The sequence below is a fragment of the Aedes albopictus genome, chromosome 3 (genome assembly GCF_035046485.1).
Source record: "Aedes albopictus strain Foshan chromosome 3, AalbF5, whole genome shotgun sequence".
Classification (NCBI taxonomy): domain Eukaryota; kingdom Metazoa; phylum Arthropoda; class Insecta; order Diptera; family Culicidae; genus Aedes; species Aedes albopictus.
The window spans coordinates 185,797,253-185,817,938 of NC_085138.1; the positions used below are offsets into that span (position 1 = coordinate 185,797,253).

The following is a 20,686-nucleotide window of genomic DNA, read 5'->3' on the forward strand; positions in this document are numbered from 1 at the left end:
GATGTTTTAGTAGGATTTCCGGAAAGAATACCAGCAGTAATGACAGGAATACAAAGAACATTTCCTTGAAAAGTTCTTGACAAATTCTCTGAAGGATTATTAGCAAACATTACTGGAAGAATTACAAGAGATTCCCTTGAGGAATTCCAGGAGGAATTTTCAGAGGCACCCCAGCATTCATCCCAAGAAGATTTTCGAAAGCAATTGCTGGATAAATCTTTTGAGAAATCTTCTTGGAATTTCCCCAGAAATGTCTGATGGGATTCTGCTGGAAATTTATGGGATAACTCTATATGGATTTCACCAAGCATTCCTCCGGACATTGATCCGGTGATTATTTTCGGGATTTTTCCAAGGATTCTACGAGAAATTTCTCAAAATACCTTCAGGAACTACTGTAGGAATTTATTCATGAACTCTTACCAAGATTTTTCCATGCCTTCTTGCTGAAAATTGTCAAGTATTTTAGATGCTACTTCTGCAGTTCTTGCTGTTAGAAATCTCCCTTGAAGAATTCCAGCAACACTTCTTGTAGGATTTCCACCACGAAACCTTCAAAAATCCCAGCAGCATTCCAGAAAAACTTGCAGCAGTTATTCTCAACTGAATCTGAAAAGGATTTCCATAATACAAAGATAAATACCTAGAAGAATCTTTAGAGGATTTTTAAAGGATTATCTGCAAAAAATTCCCTGGGTGAGTTTGTGGAGAGTTCTTGGAGAATTTCATAAGAATTTCCTGGAGCTATCACATGAAGAACTCCTCGAGGAAACCCAGCATGCACTCTTCAAAAATTTTCAAGATGAATTTGTCGACGAATCTTTGAAAACAAATCCCTGTACTAGCAATTATAGAAGAAACTTCTGCAGAAATCACACTGGGTATCCTAGAAGATTCCTGAAGGAACTCTTGAAGAAATCCGTGAAAAATGCCAAGAGGAACTCTTGGGAAAATTCATGAAGAAATCTTTGGAAAAGTTCTCAAGGAATTCCTGCTGAAATTCTGAAATTATTGATGAGATTGCTCAAGAGATTTTTACAAATCCTTACTGTGATTTCTTCCGTGGCTTCTGTTGAAATTCATCTAGTGATTTTTCTACATTTCTCTTTTTAGAGCGTTGGCAGCTTCTCACTCCTCTTAATAAACACAAAAAAAGATGGAAGAGCGGGGACTTGCTCCTTCTTCATCCCGTTTTTCCCGTGTTTATCAAAGATAATTAGTGAAAAAGAATAGTTACGCTAGTGGCTGTAAGTGCATGAGGAATTCCTGCAGTAATATCAGTCTAAGAATTTCTATAATATTCCTCCCATGATTCCACCACGGATTTCTCCAAGGACTCTTCCAGAAAATCTATTTAGGATTTTAGTTAAGATACAGGCTCTATTCCACTTGTTGCGTTATTCCAAGGAGAAGAAAGTGTATTTCATTACATAGAACAACAAAGTAGAACAAATGACTGCAACTTTGCAGAAGACACCAATGCCCTATCCTCATTCATGAAAAAAGTACTTTTAGGTGGATTAGTCAGAAAAGTGAAAATTCCAAAATAAAGAGAGAAGTATATAGAACAAATTCTTTTAAGACACTATACCGCAAAATTCAATACTTAGGACTGCACAAAATGGGTTATGGTTGTGTAATGAACGGTGGTTGAAGGATGGATTACGATCAACAATCTTGCAGGCAGTGTCGGCCTGAACTGGAAAGCATGCGGCCGCCTTTGTAGTTGCTCTGTTTGGTTTATATCAAGAGATAATAAGAAGTTATATTTTAAGCTATATTGAAGGTTCATCCCAGGACATCTCTAAGTAATTTTACAGATATTTTATTCGGATTTATCGGACATTTTCGAATTTCTTTTGTTTAGGTTTTGCTCTAAGGATTTTTTCCAAAACTTTTCTCAAAAATGCTTCAGAAGTTTTTCGCAGGATTACTTCCAGAGTTCGTTCTAGAACTTCTCTTTGGAAATATTGCAGCATTTATTAATTGAAAAAAAAAAACAAAAGCATGAATGTCAGGCTATGATAATTGATTGATGTTTGATAGAGGAGCTCTCAATTAATAACTGTGAAAGTGCTCATAAAACACTATGCTCAGAAGCAGGCTTTTCCCCAGTTGGGACTTTAATCAAGAAAAATAACATTTCGAATCAACCCTCAATGCGCCGAATTGTAAACTAGCTAATATAACTTCCTAATAACTTGCTTATTTTAGGTTCTACGTTCCTGCTGGAACCTGACCTGCTCCTGCTACGCATCAATTTAGTATTCTGTAAGCACTTCCACAGTGTATTGATTGAATTAAGTGATTTCCTTCAAGGATGTTTTCGATCATCTGGCAATCATTTGACTCATTTGTCTATAACTCGGTTCAGAAGCGTAATATTAAAATGTAATGTCGACAAACTTGTAGATTATTGTTTTTCCTATAATTATCACCAAGGACGCCATATTCTAACTATTATATTTACGGCGTAAAAGTGTAAGTACCACCTACTCATACTAAAAGATCGGATTTTTCGATCATTTAGTATGAGTAGGTGGTACTAGCGCTCTCACGCCGTATATATGAGAGTTAGGATATGGCGTCCTTGGTGATAATTGTAGGAAAAACACTTATCTACATGTTTGCCGAACCCCCATTTCAATATAATGCTTCTGAACTGAGCTGTGGGTAAATGAGTCAAATGATTGCCAGGTGATCGAAAACATCCTTGATTTCCTTTCCTACCGTTGCATATATTTCTACATATTGATACACGCACGCAAAATAATTTTCCTATGTCCAGGAAAATAAACAAATATCAACATAACTTGCGCATTAAACTTGTTTTTCTAAATTCGGAATCCGTTGTCCAGATTTCTCCGGGAACTCCTCCAGATTCGGCAGTGATTTATCCTAAAGACTTTTTTTTCGCAATTTTCCGGTGATTCTTCGATGATTTTGACTGGGATTTTTGTGAAATTTTTCTCGGGAGTGAGATTTCCTTATCATTGGATTTGTTTTTGTAATCTTAAGAGATTCTGGAATCACTCCAAGAGTGTTTCTGGAATTACTACAGGATTTCTCTTGCTTCTCTGAATTCGCAAATTGGATTTTTCGTTGGTGTTAACGACACTGGCAGCACTGAATCGACGCCAGTCAAAAATGACATCGATGTGAAGTCTCTGACTGAGGAAACGTCACAACGGTCAAAACGAGATTAAAAACATTGTCTATTCGCATGTGATATGTATTCAGAACATTCGCAAGTATTGTATTTTACATCATAAATTAATTAATAAATATTTTGGAATTGTGCACGAGTGCCTCTATCTGAGTCATTTCGTTTATACCTCGTAAGAAGATTGAAATAGCTTAGTTAACTAGAAGTTAATCCTAAATTCATTTATATAGGCTAGCACAACCAAGCATTGCATCTCTATCCTCTGCTATATTAAGGAATCACAATTATTGTACCGTAAGTTCAGCTGAAACTATTTATCTGGATTGTTATCTTATTAGATACCTTCACTAGGCAAACTGCTCTTTAATCTTGCGAAGAACAGCGAGAAGTATAATTTGTTGGGCAAGACCGGAATTGAAAGACCAAATTGTGAGTAGTATTAACACCGGTCTCGAACTTACCATAGGGTGCGGGCACCGGTTTTGGCCAGTCTAAGGGAAATCATTTTTATTAAAATAACCAATAATCCTATGAAAACAACTAATGCGTCAAATGAAAGGTTTCAATCTATATTTTGAAGGAAAAATGCAGAAATCAAGCCAATACTTGATTTTTATTTTATTTTATTTTATTTTATTTTATTGATGCATAAGGGGGTCATGGGGCCAAGTCTCCAATGCAAGTCCAAGAACTCACATCGTCCATAATACACCATGGAATTTGGGAGTATGCATTGCAACCTCTTTACCCATGCGGATTTTAAGTTTTGCGTAGCCTTAAGGATGAGGACAGGTGGGAGATTGATTTTGCGTATTGAGCTGTGAAAGAATGTGTTATCAATTAAATGGTCAACGTAATTTACCTTTGCGTATTTTCACACAAAATGAACAAGTCTGACGATATGTTGCTTGATTTTCAGTGAACTATGATAAACAGCTCTTCTTGTAATTCTTGTTCTTGTGATTTCAATATTGGTTAATAATAATTTCAAAAAATAGAAGGACAAATTGCGTATCAACTTCCTTCCTGCAAATAGAAATCATATATATCAAAAACAACAAAAAAGGACCGTGACGCTTCTTCGTTTGATCACGAACAGTATCAGTTCTTGTTGGCACCACGAGTGTGCATCTTTCTCTGTAGGGCGCTGTCCATAAACTACGTAGACTTTTTTTCGGTCATCTCAGACACCCCCCCCCTCCCCCCTCGTAGACTTTTGTTCATACAAAATTTTCGAAATTTGTATGGAGCGTAGACTTCGGCCAGACCCCCCCGTCCCCCCCTTAGAGTCTACGTAGTTTATGGACAGGCCCTAGAGTTAAGATACATTTAAGCCCCGAGACCTGGCAGCAATCAAGCTGATCACAAGGTTGTGCCTTTGCCCAGGGAGAAATCAAGCCAATACTTGATTTTTGTATTAAAAGTGGCACTGGCCAAAATAGAAGCTCTGCCGCAGTTTTGGCCATATTCTTAAGTTTGGTTTCTATTTTGGCCAATCACGTGTATTTCTTATGGGAGTGGCCAAATTAGAAGCACCCTGGCCAAAATAGATATATGGAAGCAGATTTTTTAAGGAAATATATTTTTTTCTTCTAGTTTTTAATCACAATGTGTGGTTTTCACAGCTGTAATCATCATATTGTACTAGGATCTACTAGTAAAAATTAAATTTACGCCGATTTAGATCGCAACAGGCTCAATACCGCACTATGGCCAAAACTCCGGACTGGCCAAAACTGAAGCTTCTACCCTATTAATAAATTTTCCTTTCTTAGCTTTAAGAATACGGCACACCAAACACCGTGCGATTCTGTATCGAGGTCCGAAAGTCTACCCAACAGTTGGGATTCATCAAGTAATCTATTTCGAGATTCCTTTACGCAATCTCATGGTAGTCTTCAATGTTATCTATCGGGATTCTCTCAGGCATACTTTTATGATTTCTCAATGGATACCTTCTGGAATTTCTGTAAACAATATTGTACGGTTCTGCTTGGTTGATAAGCTTTTATTTGTCAATTCCTCCATGAGTTTTTTTTCTGAGATTCATTCAAGAATTCTTTATTCAGGTTTCCCCAGGGGTTATCTTCTGGAATTCCTTCAAGAATGTTTTAGGGATATTTGTTTGTAATCTTCAACCATTTAGCTTGTTAATCTTTTGGAATTTGATGAGAAGTTTTGCTTGGATATCTAGAACGGTTCTCGACTACTGAGATTCCTATATTAACCAAGATGTTTCTTCTAAAATTCAACGAGGGATTTGAGGGTTCATTCAGAAGTTCCTACGAGATTTCTACTATTTTTTTGAGAATCATCCAGAAGTTCCTTCTAATATATATTTAGAAGTTCTGTTTGGGGTTCCCCCAAAAGTAATACTTTAAAAGTAATAGATTTCCGGAATTCCTTTTGGGATTTTTCAAAGAGTTTCATCTAGCATTCTTCTGTAAAATCTCTGTGAGATTCGTCCAGGAGGTTTTGCATTATTCTCCAGAAGGAATTATCTGAAGAGCATGGATACATAGAAGGGTTCCTGATCCCTGCGATTTCTTCAATAGTTAATTTTGGAATTCCTTAAGGAGTTCATTTTCGGTTTCACTCAAGAGATCATCTTAAAATTTCTCCAGGAGTAGATACTCACCTAGATGTTTCTTCTGAAATTCTCCCAAGGCTTCCTTTGAGGCTTGCTTCAGAAATTCCTTCGGGAATCCTTGAGAATGTTTTTATTTTTAATTTCAAATGGTTTTGGATTCATCCAGACAATCTTTTTGGGGTTGCCCCAATAGTAATTCCTGAGGTTTCAAGAGTTTCTTTTTGGATTATGCAAAGAGTTCTATCTAGCATTCTTCCCGAGAATCTTTCTGAGATTCGTCCAGGAATATCCCTAGCAGAAATTATTGAAGGAATCTCCGGATGGTATTTGTGGAGCAATCCTGAGATGGAATACCTAGAGGCATCCTCGAATATTTTTTTTATCTGTATTAACGAGATTTTAAGCTAGTTCATCTCGGGTATCCTCGAATTAAATTTGTGTAGAAATCTCCAGGAATAATATGAAAGAAATTTCACAAATGGAATACTTGAAATAATCTTTAGATGAAGGTTCTGGGTTAATCTCCCGGATGAGTTTCTAGAGGAATTCATAAAGAAATCCCCAAATGGAGTTTGTGGAACAATCTCCACAAATAATTTTTGAAGTATCCCCCGATAGAATTCAATGGATCCCTAGAAGCACTTCTTTGAGGAATCACCAGAAGAAATTTCTGGAGGATCCACAGAAGAAGTTTCTGGAGGAATCTCCAGATGGCATTCCTGGAGTAATGCACAGCCCTGGAATAATCTTCAGAAAGTATTCATAGAGAAATCCCCAAATAAAAACCCTGTATGAATATCCAGAAGGATTCCTGAAGCATTTTTCGAACGAATTTCTGGGTGAATCGCCCGAAGGAGTTTCTGGTGGATGTACCAGATGGTATTCTTTGAATAATCCACTGATCAAGTTGCTAGAGCTATTCTCAGGAGTTGCTAGAAAAATCCCCAGAAGAAACGCCAGTGAAATTGCCCTCACAGGGAAGGTTTTTTTAGTCCCAGATAATAGCGTCCGGCCTATAATGAATTCGGAATAGTAGTGCGTAGTCAATTCGGAATAGTAGTAGTAGCGTCAATTCTGGCATTTGCATTCAAACTAATGCTGCAGAAGAGGTTGTTGGAATGTTGGTGATTTTTCTACGCCTTGTTGAAAAAATGTTTCGCATTTAACCCTATCAATGTTATGACTCAATCGATTTAAAGGTTTTCCCATAGTTTTTCCAAGCTTATAGTCAGTTTCCCAATTATCATTATTACAAATACATTAGGGGTACTTACTAAACATATTAAATTTGTAATTGCTGCGTAAGCCATGATTTTCTGCTTATTTGAAATGTTTCATGATTTTGCGAATGAAATAATCAAATATTGCCTTGGTGACCGCAACGTTTAATCAGTTTACGCTGTTAAGTGAATCCTCCTATTCTATTTGTCCCTAATTATAGTTCATACCATGGTTCATACCAAGTCTTGGCCGAGAAACAAACAACTCAATATAGAAACTTGAATGGTTCCAATAAGCATTTCATACAGACTTCTGAACGCAATTCATTTGCAGGCACATTAGCTGTTTGTTTTCAGCAGTTTTGTTAATCAATGATGAAAAAAAAAACAGGGAGCAGCGTTATGCTTACATACCCAGTGACCTATTAATTGCTTTCCATTGACGGCTGTTCGTAATCCTTCGTTTGCGATGAATCCAGCTGCAATTCCTTATCGTAATTGTATCCAAAATTGACACCACAACTCAATCGTCACTTTCTCCACTCAAGAACGCAAACAATTTTCACGAAAATCGAATTTTTCTTTTCGGGAAACGCAATGCACAATGATATACCTATTGGAACACAAGCAGGCTGCCAGCCAGCCAGCCAGCAGCTATCAAATTCCAAGCACTCATACACCGACAGAATCGAGAAGCAAACCAGCTGCCACCAACACACTTGTTTCACACGCAGCAAGCAAAGGGATCAAAGGCAGCCCAACGATTTTCCTCTTCCTTTTCTGGCAAACTGCTGCGGCATCATCACCACCAGATGTGCTTTCTCTTTTTCACTATTTTTTTATGCTTTTCACATTGGCTCTTCCATTATTTTCTCCAGTTGGATGGAAAATTTAGGAATTTTCAAATTCACTGCCCCCAACACTGACGGCGGTGACATAGTAGAGAGTTGCGTGAAGCGAAGCGCAATGCGACGCGTTTGCGTTCGAACAGTTGTTGTAAGCGCCAGTGCAAAACGCATGGTGAGGCGCGTTGACCAGTCAGAGTGAACGCGAATCACAGCGGCGGCAGCTGCGTCAAACCATTCCGTCGAGTGCTTTCACGCGCGTGCATGCACAAGTTGCTGTATGGGGAAATGATGGTTGCTAGGACCGTCTCATGATTCTGTGCGCCTGGTGTGTGGTGTGTGCTGTTTGAGTGAATTCGTCATGGCGGGGTTTAAGTCAGGTGTGAGTTTGGTCGTGGTTTGAGCGTTCTTATTATGCTGATGGTTGTGATTATGGTGCTGGGCATCGGTAATTTTGCTTCGGATACGCGTCACAAGGCGCGTCACTGTGTCATGCTTCGCGTTGCTCGACACGTGTATGAAAGCTGATCGACAAACGCGTTGCGCATCGCTTCACGCGCCGCCTTACTATGTCATCGGCCTGATTATGTTGCGCAAAAACTGCTACACCATGTCGGACCGAACCTCCGGTAAACGAATATCGCGGCGAAATTCTCTTTGCAAGGTTCTAATCACTGTAATTGCTGCACATTCCTATTCTAGACGATTAATCAATGGACGAAGATGAAGTGAAACAACTCCAGCTTTGATACGCGAGCGCTTTGTCATAAACACCATTCATCCCGCACGCACAACGTAGCACGACGAAGGAGAGACACGGACTGAATGAGAATCGGACAACACAGGCCTGCTCTGGACCGGAGCTAGGCACGGTTGAACAACGGATGCAATGAGAGAAACAGAGATGGGCTTTCATTTTTACGCAAATTTTGCGGTAAATCATGCCTTTGCGAAAAAAGGACAGTCATATATTTCTTCTGATTTAATCCAAAGTTAGGGCATCTCCATCACAAGGCCTTCAGACTTCAGTGCAATCATTTCAAAAGAAAAAAGAAATGGTCCTTTTGAATAGGTTCAATAAATTTAAAAATAAGTGTTCAATACTCTTTCGTGAATAATTGCACGTAGAAAAATAAGGCTTGTTTGAAACAATAAAACGCAAGGCTGAATTTCAAACTTAAAAATTTTATATTAATAATCATCCAAAAGTCTTGTACTTTTTTTTACTTATCGGCTGTTTGCAGCTCAGAAGGAATTTCTCGACCTATCGTGACGCATGGAAAAGTTTCTTGTCTGAATCATCCAAGAAAACATTTACGCAGTACGCAGCTGCGAAGAAACGACTATTTAAATTGCAGTCACTGTAGAATGTTTCTGACACGAATCGGTCAGGAAACATTTTGAGCGATTCTTTTCGAACACGAAACTGAGCTGTAGAGTTAATCGTTAAAACAATCAATTGCAATCATTCATTATTTCATAAAGTGTTAGAAGTTTCACCTGTTTCTACTAAAAGGAAACAACAAACATGGTCCGCAGCCACTCACACGGGTTCATTCAAATATTACGTAACGCAAAATTTGCCAATTTTAAACCCTCTCCCTCCCCCACGTAACAACTTGTGTATAGAAAATTTTGAAATTTTGTATGAAGCGTGACGCAGCGCTGGACCCCCTCCCTCCCCCCATAGCGTTACGTAATATTTGAACGAACCCCACTAGGATGGTCCAACTTCATAATGAAACCTTAGACTTTAAAACGTTCTAGCAAGGGATTTTTTTTAACTTTTGTTGCCCTTATAAATGTTGATTCATCATCATCATCAATCTAAGGGGATACTCGATGAGCTTGAAGTTTGTTTAAAAAAGGACAGTTGTCCAGCTGTCAAAAGGTGATTTTATAAAAATCTCTTTGAAATTGGATTGATGAAATTGATACCTAAATACCAAAACAAAGTTCTAAAAATCTGAAAAAAAATCATAGTGGCTCAGAAAAAGGTGCTCTTTTGAATAAAATTAAAAAATCAATACATTTTTGTAAACCCCCAATTAAAGTTAAAACCCCAATTAAAGTTAGTAAAATATTTAAATAGAAAAATTGATCTAAAACCAAGTCTAATGATCATTCCAAGCCGGTGACTGTATCTCGACTGTATTATGCTTTTGGTCGAAATACGAAGTGACTGAACGTGCGAAAATTAATTTTTAACCAACTTAGAAATGTCGCAACTCAATTTGGATAAGTGCATATTGTTGCACTTAATTAGCTTAATGATGCGCAATAGAAAAAAATAGCTTCAAATTTACTTCGCAGCTGCAACTTCGCATGTGCTTCTAGCGACGACTTCGATTTGGTGGTGCGACGATAATATATCTTTCATAAAAATTACCATCCATAATTCCCGGCAGCTCAGTCAGAAAAATCCTCAAAATCCCGGGAGGCGAACTCCGTATCTTTTGCAAATAAAAATGTCAAACCGATCTTGACCATATTTTTAACAGTGGGATGTTTTGCATTTTTCACTCATCGTCTGCTGTCACCATCAGCGAAGTTTTAATATGTCGATTGTGAGTTCGTGAAACTATTTCCACATAAAATTCCCTAAATATACGAGTTAAGCCTTCTAATTTCACCTGCTAAAATGGTAAGTTAGTGCATCCAATTCTTTGACAAACAAAACTTGTTAGGTTTTCGGTTAAAATTATCATAAAATGATAATATTTTGTTTTTTTTTTGAACGCAACTTTTTATTTTGATCATCGCTGAATTGATACTGAAAATTTTGCAATACCTAGGTACATTGTCACTCATTGCTAAATCCCAATTATCTTGCCATTTGCAGAACAAGCTCAAATTGAATCAAAAGGACAAGGTGAAGAAGTTCATATCACTCACCCAAACAGGGGAACAGACGGCAATCTATTGTTTGCAAAACAATGACTGGAAATTGGATCTGTCCTGCGATAACTACTTCCAGAACCCGGACGTCTACTATCGGGAGCTGGACCGGAAGAAAATCGAGCAGCTTTTCACGCAGTACCGCGATCCGGCCGATCCGAACAAAATCAACTCGGACGGGGTGGTCAAATTTCTGGACGATCTGTATCTCAGTCCGGAGTCGAAACTGGTGCTCATCATCGCCTGGAGGTTCAAGGCGGAAGCGCAGTGCGAGTTCAGCAAGGACGAGTTCATCAATGGCTTCGGGGACCTGGGCGTAGATAGCGTAGACAAACTGAAAGCCAAGCTGCCTCTGCTCGAGCAGGAGCTGAAGGATCCGATGAAGTTCAAAGACTTTTACCAGTTCACCTTCAACTACGCCAAGGATCCGGGCCAGAAGGGGCTGGACCTGGAGATGGCCATCGCCTACTGGAACATAGTACTTAAGGACAGGTTTAAGTTTTTGGATCTCTGGTGCAAGTTTCTTGTGGTGAGTACATTATTATACAAGTTGTTTTCGGGAATACTGGGGAGTTTAAGTTTTCAAAATTCCAACACTCTATGATTGTTGACCCACAGTTCCTGTGCTACTGCCAAGTCGAGGTATTCTTGCGAGAGAACGCCTGATTTTCCTCTAGTATATCGAAGAACATTAAACAACCTCCATTACACTATTTCGATGTTTTCCCCGCTTGTATACCATCTCTTATTGTTCCAGGAAAATCACAAACGATCCATCCCGAAAGACACGTGGAACCTGCTGCTAGACTTTGCAACCTACATCGACGACAGTATGTCCAACTACGACGCGGAGGGCGCCTGGCCCGTGCTGATCGACGACTTCGTGGAATGGTGCCAGCAGCAGAACAAAGTTAGCCATCCTTCGGTAATCACTTCCACCAGTAGTGCAGCCGCCGCGGGAGTCCATTTACCGTCCACGTCTTCGTCGTCCGTTTCGTCGCCATCATCATCGTCTACGGTCGCCAATCCGTACAGCGCCAGCAAAGGTAACCCTTACAGTAGCAACAATAGCAGCAGCAGCAGTACGGCGGCTAACATGTACTACTAACTAGATCGGTTCCCCGTTCTCGTTACCCTTAGTTTCGCTGTTTTTTGGTAAAGGAAAGAAGGAGCCGTCGCGTACTATTTTTAATGGATTGAATTGTTTTCTCCTTGATCTTGATCATTACTCTCTCTCTCTCTCTCACACATGCACCGAACGCGAACAAATTTATGCTGCTATCACTACAACAACAGATTTACCGCTCAGAATCGAAGATTTACAAAGTAGTTCAGACATGATTTTGCTTACATTATCTACACTGATGTTTTGCTGATAGTACGTTGCGTTGATAATCCGTAACTGATGGGACTTGATGAAGAGCGATTTGATTTCAATTTTGATTAAACTATAGAGCAATAATGGTTCTACCAAAACTATATACATACAAGTACTTGTTCTGCTCCAAACAAATCGAAGTATTTGGCACACGTATTCCTTCATTTAACAAGAAATGTGTATGCTGAAAACTTCAAAATTATTCGTGTTGCTTTATAGTTACTTTTGTAACTGATCTACGACAGTAAATTTCACTTACGTAGACAAATAGTCAATATTTGCGGGCCTATCCTGTTGAGTTTTTCAGTGTCTGCGTTCCCTGCACCATTCAGGTGTTCGTCGAAGTGTTGCTTCCACCTTTCGATCATCCCACGTTAATCCGTCAAGTGTCGAGTTTCATGGTGTAGCATGACTGCCCGTGATGCGTTCTTCTACTCCAAAATCTCGTTACACTCCTCGTTTAATAAAACGTTCCTTCGACTCTGTTTCACGTACCTACCCAACGGTGCTCTTGACTGCGTTCTCTAGAGTTTGGGCCTTGTTTAGCTCGCCTTTGTTCAGCAACGCTGTCTCGAGATTTGGCGCGTATGCTGAGGTGACATCCGGTTGCTTCAATTGCCATATGTCGTACCGTGGTGACCGTCGGTCGGATTGATCATCACCAGGTGGTCAGAGTCGATGTTAGCACGACGAGACGTCCTGACGTCGATAATGTCGGAAAAGTTCCGTTTATCAACAAGAACGTGGTCGATATAGGATTCCGTCTGCTGTGGTGATCTCCAGCTGTAACTATAAGGGAGCCTGTGTTGAAAGAAGGTTCTACGAATATCCATGTTCTTGAAGGCAGCGAAATCAATGAGTCGTAGATCGTTTTAGTTCATCATCTGGTGGGCGCTGAACTTTCCAATCGTCGAGATGAGTTTCACTTCCTGGTCTATATGAGCGTTTAGGTATCCTAAATGAAAGCTTAGGTATCCTAAACGACTTCGGGCTCCGTGGCAACGGTCGTACTCGCGTTCGAGCTGCGCGTAGAATGCGTCCTTGCTATCATCAGTGCTTTCGGAGAGTGGGCTGCGCACGTTGAGTATGCTGAAATTGATGAATCGGCTATTGATCCTCAACCTGCACATTTTTTCGTCGAACAGCCACCAACCGATCACGAGCCTGTGCATATCGCTCATCACGATGAAAGCTATTCCCATCTCGCGTGTTTTGCTGCCGCACTGGTAGATGCTATAGTTCGAACCATAGATCCAGTTCAACACACCTCTTGCAGCGCTACGATGACGAATCAAGATTCTTCTGTAGATCGGTGAGTATGCGGGTGCTCTCGATGAAGTTGAGAGATCGGCAGTTTCACGTACGAGTTTCCAATCGCAAGTCCTTTCGTTCTCTGGGGTCCTTGTCGTTGGTCTAGGTTCGTATTACTCTGTGGCTTACTTGCCGTTGCAGTTACCATAAAGGCTGGCTCATAGGACCACCACACACCCTAATTTTCCAGAGGACCAGGGTGCATAATTGATTTTATCGTCCTTCACTGACATTCGCACGTTCTTCAATCTCCCTAACATAGAAAACGGACGCTGTTGTGAGCCGCTCCTAACCTAGAGAACAGTTGCTCAGACTTGGCGAAGCAAACTCCTCTTCCCTGTCAGTCTACGACCAAAGTTTCCACCGGGGTTGATTACCCTATATTCTCTAAGATTGCACGCCACGAGGAAGTAGTGATAGGAGTTGCTAAGCGAGGTTATGATTTCAATGGGGTCTGTATTACACGTTACGTAGTCTTTATCGTACCATAGATGTCTAATATTGTTCCAATTTACCAAAAAGTATGGGAATATTGACTTCGGCCCAATTTTTCTTGCTAATACAAAATGAAAATGCAGTTTTCTTGTTATTCTTGAAACCCCTATATTGTGGCATTGTTTGTCGACAAAAAATTAAAAAAGCTCCCTCCCAACTAACATTTATTGTGAATGTAAACGTCAAAAAAGCGTCCTAAGGCTCGACGCTGAATTACTATGTTGTACATATGGACGGAAGCTTCTATGCAAGCCCTATACCAATGAATTTGGCGAACTTAATCCACATGTATATGCTCTGTTCGAGTAGCTTCTATGCCACCAAGTCATAGCTCTTTTCTCGGCTCCTATGTAACCACTAACTGAATAACATCTTGAGAAGGCACTTTGTCAGCCTTTTCACAATTGTTAAATAATAGTTATACGGCATCCCCAAATTAATCGATTAAATATAATTAGGTTATGGATTACCGTGACGCGATACATATGGAACTGGAATTCTCACTTTTAAAATTGAATAATTAAAGTACTTGCCGCTACTTGGAATTGAACTCCCGATCTCCGTATCCACTGGTCCCGATCATGTCCTCGCTGCCACACTGCTATATATAAATAGCACATAAAATAGACCGTTTTGTTTTACTCCAGACAAGGCTTCATAATTGTGCTACAAGGAACCTTACCCAACTTCATCTTGCTGCAAAAGCTTGTGAAATGTCAAACCCAAAAATTTTTACATTGAACAAGCTGTGTGCGCCAACAGGTTCTTCGTCACAGCTCCTAGCTGAAAGAGTGTTCTTTAAACAGCTACAAAGCGCTGCTGTTGTGTGTATTTGGCAACATTACAAAACGTACTGTATAAAAGCAGCTGTTGTATTGGCTGGGACTCTTACTCGATTTGTACATCTTCTGGCAAATCTTCCGGAGTTGGATTAAAGTGCAATAAAAGCAACCCAAATAATTTCACAGCACAGAGATGGATAGCTGTAAAGAATTTGTGTAGTTTCTATACTGCCCCCACTCGCAAAACAGTCCCGTATAAATAGGAAACTCAGCAAAGATGGGACTGTTATGCGAGTGGCGGCAGTATAGGTAGCTATATATCCCGCTCAAAGTTTGTTTTGACAATAATGTTTACATCCGACTAGCCGTGTTGGTAAACCAACAGTTTCTTTATTACAGCTTCTAGCTGTAATGAAATCGCATAACGGTCTTGAAAGCGCTGCTGGTTTGGGGATTTGTCAGTATAACGAATTGTACTGTATAGTAACAGCTGTTTTGTTAGTGGGGACTCCTATTCGATTTGTTCAAGTTTTCACATCTTCCGGGAAATCTCCCGGAGTTGGAATGGAGTGGAGTAAAGGCAAGTGATGGATTTCTGAAAACCGAGTTTGGTAGCTGTATGGTGCTTGTTTTGCAGTCGTGTATTAGCTTATGATTTATATTTGACTAGCTCCCCTTTTATTCAGCGTTGACTGCTTTTATTCGATGGTTACACATCAGAAAGCAAATGACTGAAGCTTATAGCGTTGAAAATGTTAGTTGGGCTGTTTTCGCTTATAAAATGTATGATCTATGAGATACGGTTTTTTTTTTTTCACTAGAATCAAATGACCTAGCTATGTGTTGCTCACACTTCAGTCCATTGGCCAAATCTTCGCAAATAAGCAGTCTGATAATGTAGCACAATCATGAACAATATACTCATAACTAAACGTTCTACGTCAATTGTCCCCTTTGTTCTCGGCACGCGAACTTACTTGCTTAGCAAACCTGGATTTTTTTCCGTTTCAGGTTCATAATCATCGTAAAAAAAAAAACGAGGAAGTCAGGCCATAGAAGACATTAAAAAGATCTAAGTGAATGTATAGAGAGCGGACACGTGAAATTTTATCCTAATTTACAGTAGACAAAGCGCAGCAGCAAACTCAGTTTGATCAATTAGAATAGTGTAATATACATTTCGTTTAAGAAGAAAAGAGAGAAAAACACAAGTCTTTGGTAGCGATGCAATTAACGAAAACTATTTGAATTCATTAAATGTTGAAAACGTATATATACTATGCTATTATTACTATTAGTACCATTAAATAATGATGTAATAAAACATCGTTTAGGCAAGATGGACCAACCCATGGTCTTAGCCTGACGAAAGAACAAAAAAAAAAAAAACATCGTTCCGGACCGTTCGGATCAAAAAGAACAAAAAAGAAAGCCATTCGGACGAACTAGTGATGTTATTACCAATTGGGAAACATAAATAATGTCTTTGACAATAACTTAAAAAAATGCTGCCTTGCTGCACACATCGGATTGACCCGGATCAGTGATGGTGCAATTGTCTTCTTTGGTGTATCACACGTGCGCTTAAGCGCAAACTATTTATTTTAAAAATCATACCTATTTGTAGCGTAAAAGATTATTATTATTATTATTTTTCTTTATTATCGAGATTTTCAGCCCTCGGCTGGTTCATCTCGTATTAACAGAAAAAGGGGATTGGTTGGGATAGTGGATACCTGATTTAGAATCAGGGGGAAAGGGGCTGACAATGTTCAGAAGTAAATCCAATTTTCTATTCTATTGATGCTTTCGAAAAAACTCTATCACTTTTCGATGTTCAGCGATGTCGATGTCCATGTCGGGGTCCTTTTGTTAAATCACTATATCGTATCATAAAGTTTGGCCTCTTTTAAAAAACTAAGTAACGCTGTTTGTTTGATTTTGTCCTGGCTGAGTGCTGTCTGAATGCAGGTTATACCGTGTTTCGTCCGCAGTTGCTCTAGAGTAGGGCAGTTGACTATAAAATGTTCCACGGAATTATGGACGCTGCACGTGTCACATGAGATTCTGAACTCGCCTCGTCCGGCCATATTATGAGAGAGTCTGGTGTGACCCGTGCGTAGTCGAGAGAGGACTACTTGGTCTCTTCTGGATGGTAAGTCTTCCCAGCGCTCAACGATCGATTTGATTTTTCTGGTGAAGCTTGTTCGATCTCGAAGCCAACAGTGGGACCAGGTATCCCATATCAACTTTTTAACCCACATTCTTACGTCATCTGCCGGCGTTTTTGGAGTTAGCAGGCGACTTTGTCTCCCGCGATCTGCTAGTAAATCCGCTTCCTCATTACCCACTATACCACAATGACCTGGTACCCACATAAAGGTTATGTCCCTTCCTGGCTCGTCCAAAGTTCGTTGAATCGATTGTATGAAGGGATGTTTGTTTGTTGGGGATTTGATGGCTTCCAATGCACTAGCTGAATCAGTTACCACCAATATTGGAGTTGAGCTCGTTTCAGTTACTGCTCGGAAGATAGCTGCTGCCTCAGCCGTAAAAACGGAACAGATGTTTGGGAGTTTGTGTGATTCGATGATACTCTTTCCGTAGATTCCAGCACCCACCAGGTTATCCTTCTTCGATCCATCCGTAAACCTAACGTCCGCACGAGCATATTTTGTTCGGATGCGTGCTTTGAAACAGGCCTGTACTTGGTAAGGAGTGGCATTTTTCCTAAATTGGTTTTTGATATAATTGTCAATGTATGGATCCCTTGCCATCCAGCTTCTTGGCCCGACGCGGTGGACCCTGGCCACCGGGGGAAGCCGGGAATTGGCCACCGTTTCTAGGATCCGATTGGCTTGCTCAGGAAGGAAGCCAGCGAACCCGTTACGTGAGTTGCGTTCCAGAAAACCAATTGCTCGGTTGCAAAGTATAGAGGCTAGCTTGAAAACGAGAGGCAGTATTCCTGCTTCCGAGCATGCTGCATGAGCTGGCGTAGAAGGTAACAATCCTGAGACTATTCTGATGCTTTTGTTGAAAATCGGTTCTAGTATTCGGAGAAGTTCGTCAGACGCGCGGCTGGTGATTTCGATTCCGTACAGGATTCTGCTTCCTATGATAGCGTCGGCCACACGGATCATCGTAGTCCGATCACTTCGTGTTCGTCGTCCAGATATTGCTCTGATTAAACCCAATCTATTTTCGCAGTTTTCTTTGACATTTTTGAAATGTTTTTGGAAATTGAGTTTGCGATCTAACGTAACTCCTAGTACTTTCAGAGTCATTCGCATTGGTATTGGGATCCCATTGATTATCACCGGGTTTCTTGGTGGTTTATGGTTGGACTTACAAATGTGCAATCGTGCACACTTCTCTGCTGCTATGTCAAAGCCATTTCTAGATGCCCACCTGGCGACCGCGGATACGGCCGCTTGTAATTTTCTGCGGATCAACTTTGGGTGCTTCCCCACTACCAACAACAATATGTCGTCGGCATACACCAGAATGAAAACGCCCGCTGGTAGCCCCACAAAGACATCATTCATAGCGACGAGAAACAATGTCACGGCTACAACGGAACCCTGTGGTACTCCGGTTTCTTCATGGACCGTCTTTGACCGGTGATTCCCGATAGCGACCTGAAAAGTGCGACCCGATAGGTAATTCCGCAAGAATTGTAGCATATTGCCGGTGATGTTCCAGTCAGCCAATTGTCTGAGTACACCGGGCATCCAGGCCCTATTGTATGCTTTGGCCAAGTCTAAGGACGCTAGTTCAACGTGTAGATCCTGCTTCAGAGCATCGTCCAATATCTGTCCCAATGCTGTCAGGTACGTGCCGGTGCCGTAGCCGGGTCTAAACGCATGTTGCCGAGGATCAAGCTTCTTACCAGTGTTGAGAAATTCGACCAGTCGACGGTTTACCAAGCGTTCCATCACTTTAGCTAAACAACTGGTCAGGGTAATTGGCCGGAAGTTGTTTACCGTATTGGTTGATCCGGAACCTTTCGGAATTGGAACTACTAATCCATGTTTCCATTCTTCTGGGAAAGATCCATTGGTCCATTCCTTATTAATAGCTGCGAGAAGGTGACGCTTACCACATAACGACAGATTCTTCAGCATTGGGTATCCTATGTCGTCGGGACCCGCTGATTTTCCTCTGGCTTTTCGGAGAGCAAATACGAGTTCTTTCATTGAAAAAGGAATGTTGAAGTCTTGTCCCTGGTCTGGTGGTATGCTGAAATTTTCGATTGCAGTTGCAGCAAACGGATGTCGATCTAGGAAGGTTTTATTGTAGCGCTCCATGGACGAAGCGTCCTTGAAATAATCAGCCAAGGCATCTGCGATGATTACTGGATCTCTCGTGACGGTGTTATTGACTTTCAGAGCAATGCCCTTAGGCCTCCTCTTACCTTGCAGACTGTTGAATCTGCTCCAAATCTCAGTCGCAGATTGGTTGTCGTTGATTCCGTCCAGGAACTTACTCCAGGATTTCTCTTTTTCCTCCCGTATCACTTGACGACAGCTATTACGGGCCTCGTGATACCGGTTTATGGCATCTTTTTTTTTTGGACTTTCATCGGGAGTTCGTTTGCAGGCTCTGAGCGCTTTGCGGCGCATTTTGATCGCTTTTTTGGCTTCGTCCGACCACCAATGTAAAGCTCGTCGTCCAGCATTAGGGCTAGTTCTTGGTATCGAGTTCGTCGCCGCACTATTAAGTATGGAGGTGAGGTTCGCTGTATCCGATGAGGAAGATTCGTTGAGCTTATCATCTACTATTTCTTGAAAGTTCGTCCAGTTCGCTTCATCATATTTCCATCTAGGGCGTCTTGACGTTTCCGGTGAAATGCTGCCGGTGAGAGACAACCGTATTGGGTAGTGGTCGCTTCCATGCAGATCTGAATCCACAGCCCAGAAGAATCGGTTGCCGTGGCGCGACGAAATCAATGAGATGTCGATGGCCGATACAGTTTTCCCGCGCATGAAAGTGGGTGAACCATCATTGAGCAGAAGTAGCTGATGTTTATTAGCGACGTTCAGGATGTTTGAGCCACGAGAGCAATTTTTACTACTTCCCCAAGCATGGTGGTGGCTATTGGCGTCACCCATGAGCACCATCGGTTCTGGGATTGCTGCAACTATCTTTTCCAGTTCCATTTTAAAGTTTGTCAATTTTCCGTTCGGCAAGTAGAAGGATACGACCGACACAGGAAACGGCCATGACAAGCGTACAGCTATGACTGGTAGTTCGGAGTCGAGATGGATCTCATCGGCTGGTATTTCTGTTGCTATTCCCAAAGCAACAGATCGGTAAGAGTTGGTACCTCCTTTTGTATACCATCTGAATCTATTTCCAAGGGTCTTATTCATTGCGTCTGGTGTTGCTCGGTGAATTTCCTGCAGGGCAAGGACTGTTGGGTTTAGTTTGCGAACCAGCATCTCTAAGCCTGGGAGGTTGTGGAAAAAACCATTCATATTCCACTGTACAGCAAAAATTTGGTCACCGACCACCGGTGCCGGGGATGCACGATTTGCAGAAACAGGCCCCATCAAGGACCCATTGAACGAAGGTTCCGGTGAAGGGTTCGCCACTGGCAGAGATGATAGTGTTGCGTTAAGGACAGGATTTTGATGCTGTACGTTCGTAGGATTTTCCGGGGCAGTTTGACAGCCGTTTGCCGATTTTGTCAGAGCTCCACCAAGCAATGGGACCGGCAAGGATATCGTATTCGGTAGGGAGTTGGCTAGTCTGGAACTAGCGCATGATGAGCATCCGGGCAGTATAACGGCGCGGGTGCCGTAGCGTTTACGATGCAAGATGTCATAAAGATGCGCATTCGTAGCCTCCAGGCCAAGCGGAGGAAAGAAAGGATTTTCTCCCACTGGGATGTTGACTACGTTTTGTTTAGATGTTGCCGTTCTAGGACTTTCTGGTACAAAAAAGGGGCCGGGTGCGGACCCCAACAGAGCTCCACCAGGCACAGGTCCCGGTGTGGGAC

General features: G+C 41.2%; 2 protein-coding genes across 5 annotated transcripts in view; one reads left to right on the forward strand and one right to left on the reverse strand.

The window, feature by feature from the left end:
* LOC109398846 (uncharacterized) overlaps window positions 1-7,896 on the reverse strand; it is a 58,952-nt gene extending 51,056 nt beyond the window's left edge. The window contains exons 1-2 of one of the 2 annotated variants that reach the window (XM_029862903.2): window positions 7,696-7,896; window positions 7,391-7,589 (exon numbers count right to left, since the gene is read on the reverse strand). The gene's annotated coding sequence lies outside the window, so the exon portion shown is untranslated. Of the gene's footprint in view, window positions 1-7,390 lie in introns of both variants that reach the window. The other variant, XM_029862904.2, reaches the window with a different exon arrangement.
* Window positions 7,897-10,311: 2,415 nt separating this feature from the next.
* Window positions 10,312-16,013, forward strand: LOC109398852 (DCN1-like protein). Of its 3 annotated transcripts, none has more exons than XR_009998732.1 (4): window positions 10,312-10,465; window positions 10,664-11,248; window positions 11,477-14,904; window positions 14,995-16,013. XR_009998732.1 is itself a non-coding variant. In XM_019671294.3 (4 exons), the coding sequence occupies exons 1-4, from the start codon at window positions 10,463-10,465 to the stop codon at window positions 15,702-15,704; spliced, it is 885 nt and encodes a 294-aa protein (XP_019526839.1). In that variant the 5' UTR covers window positions 10,312-10,462; the 3' UTR covers window positions 15,705-16,013. The 3 variants fall into 3 exon arrangements, 2 of the variants coding, with proteins under 2 accessions (XP_019526839.1, XP_019526838.3); XM_019671294.3 differs by having other exon boundaries at window positions 11,477-11,765; window positions 15,697-16,013; XM_019671293.3 differs by having other exon boundaries at window positions 11,477-16,013.
* Window positions 16,014-20,686: the final 4,673 nt, after the last annotated feature.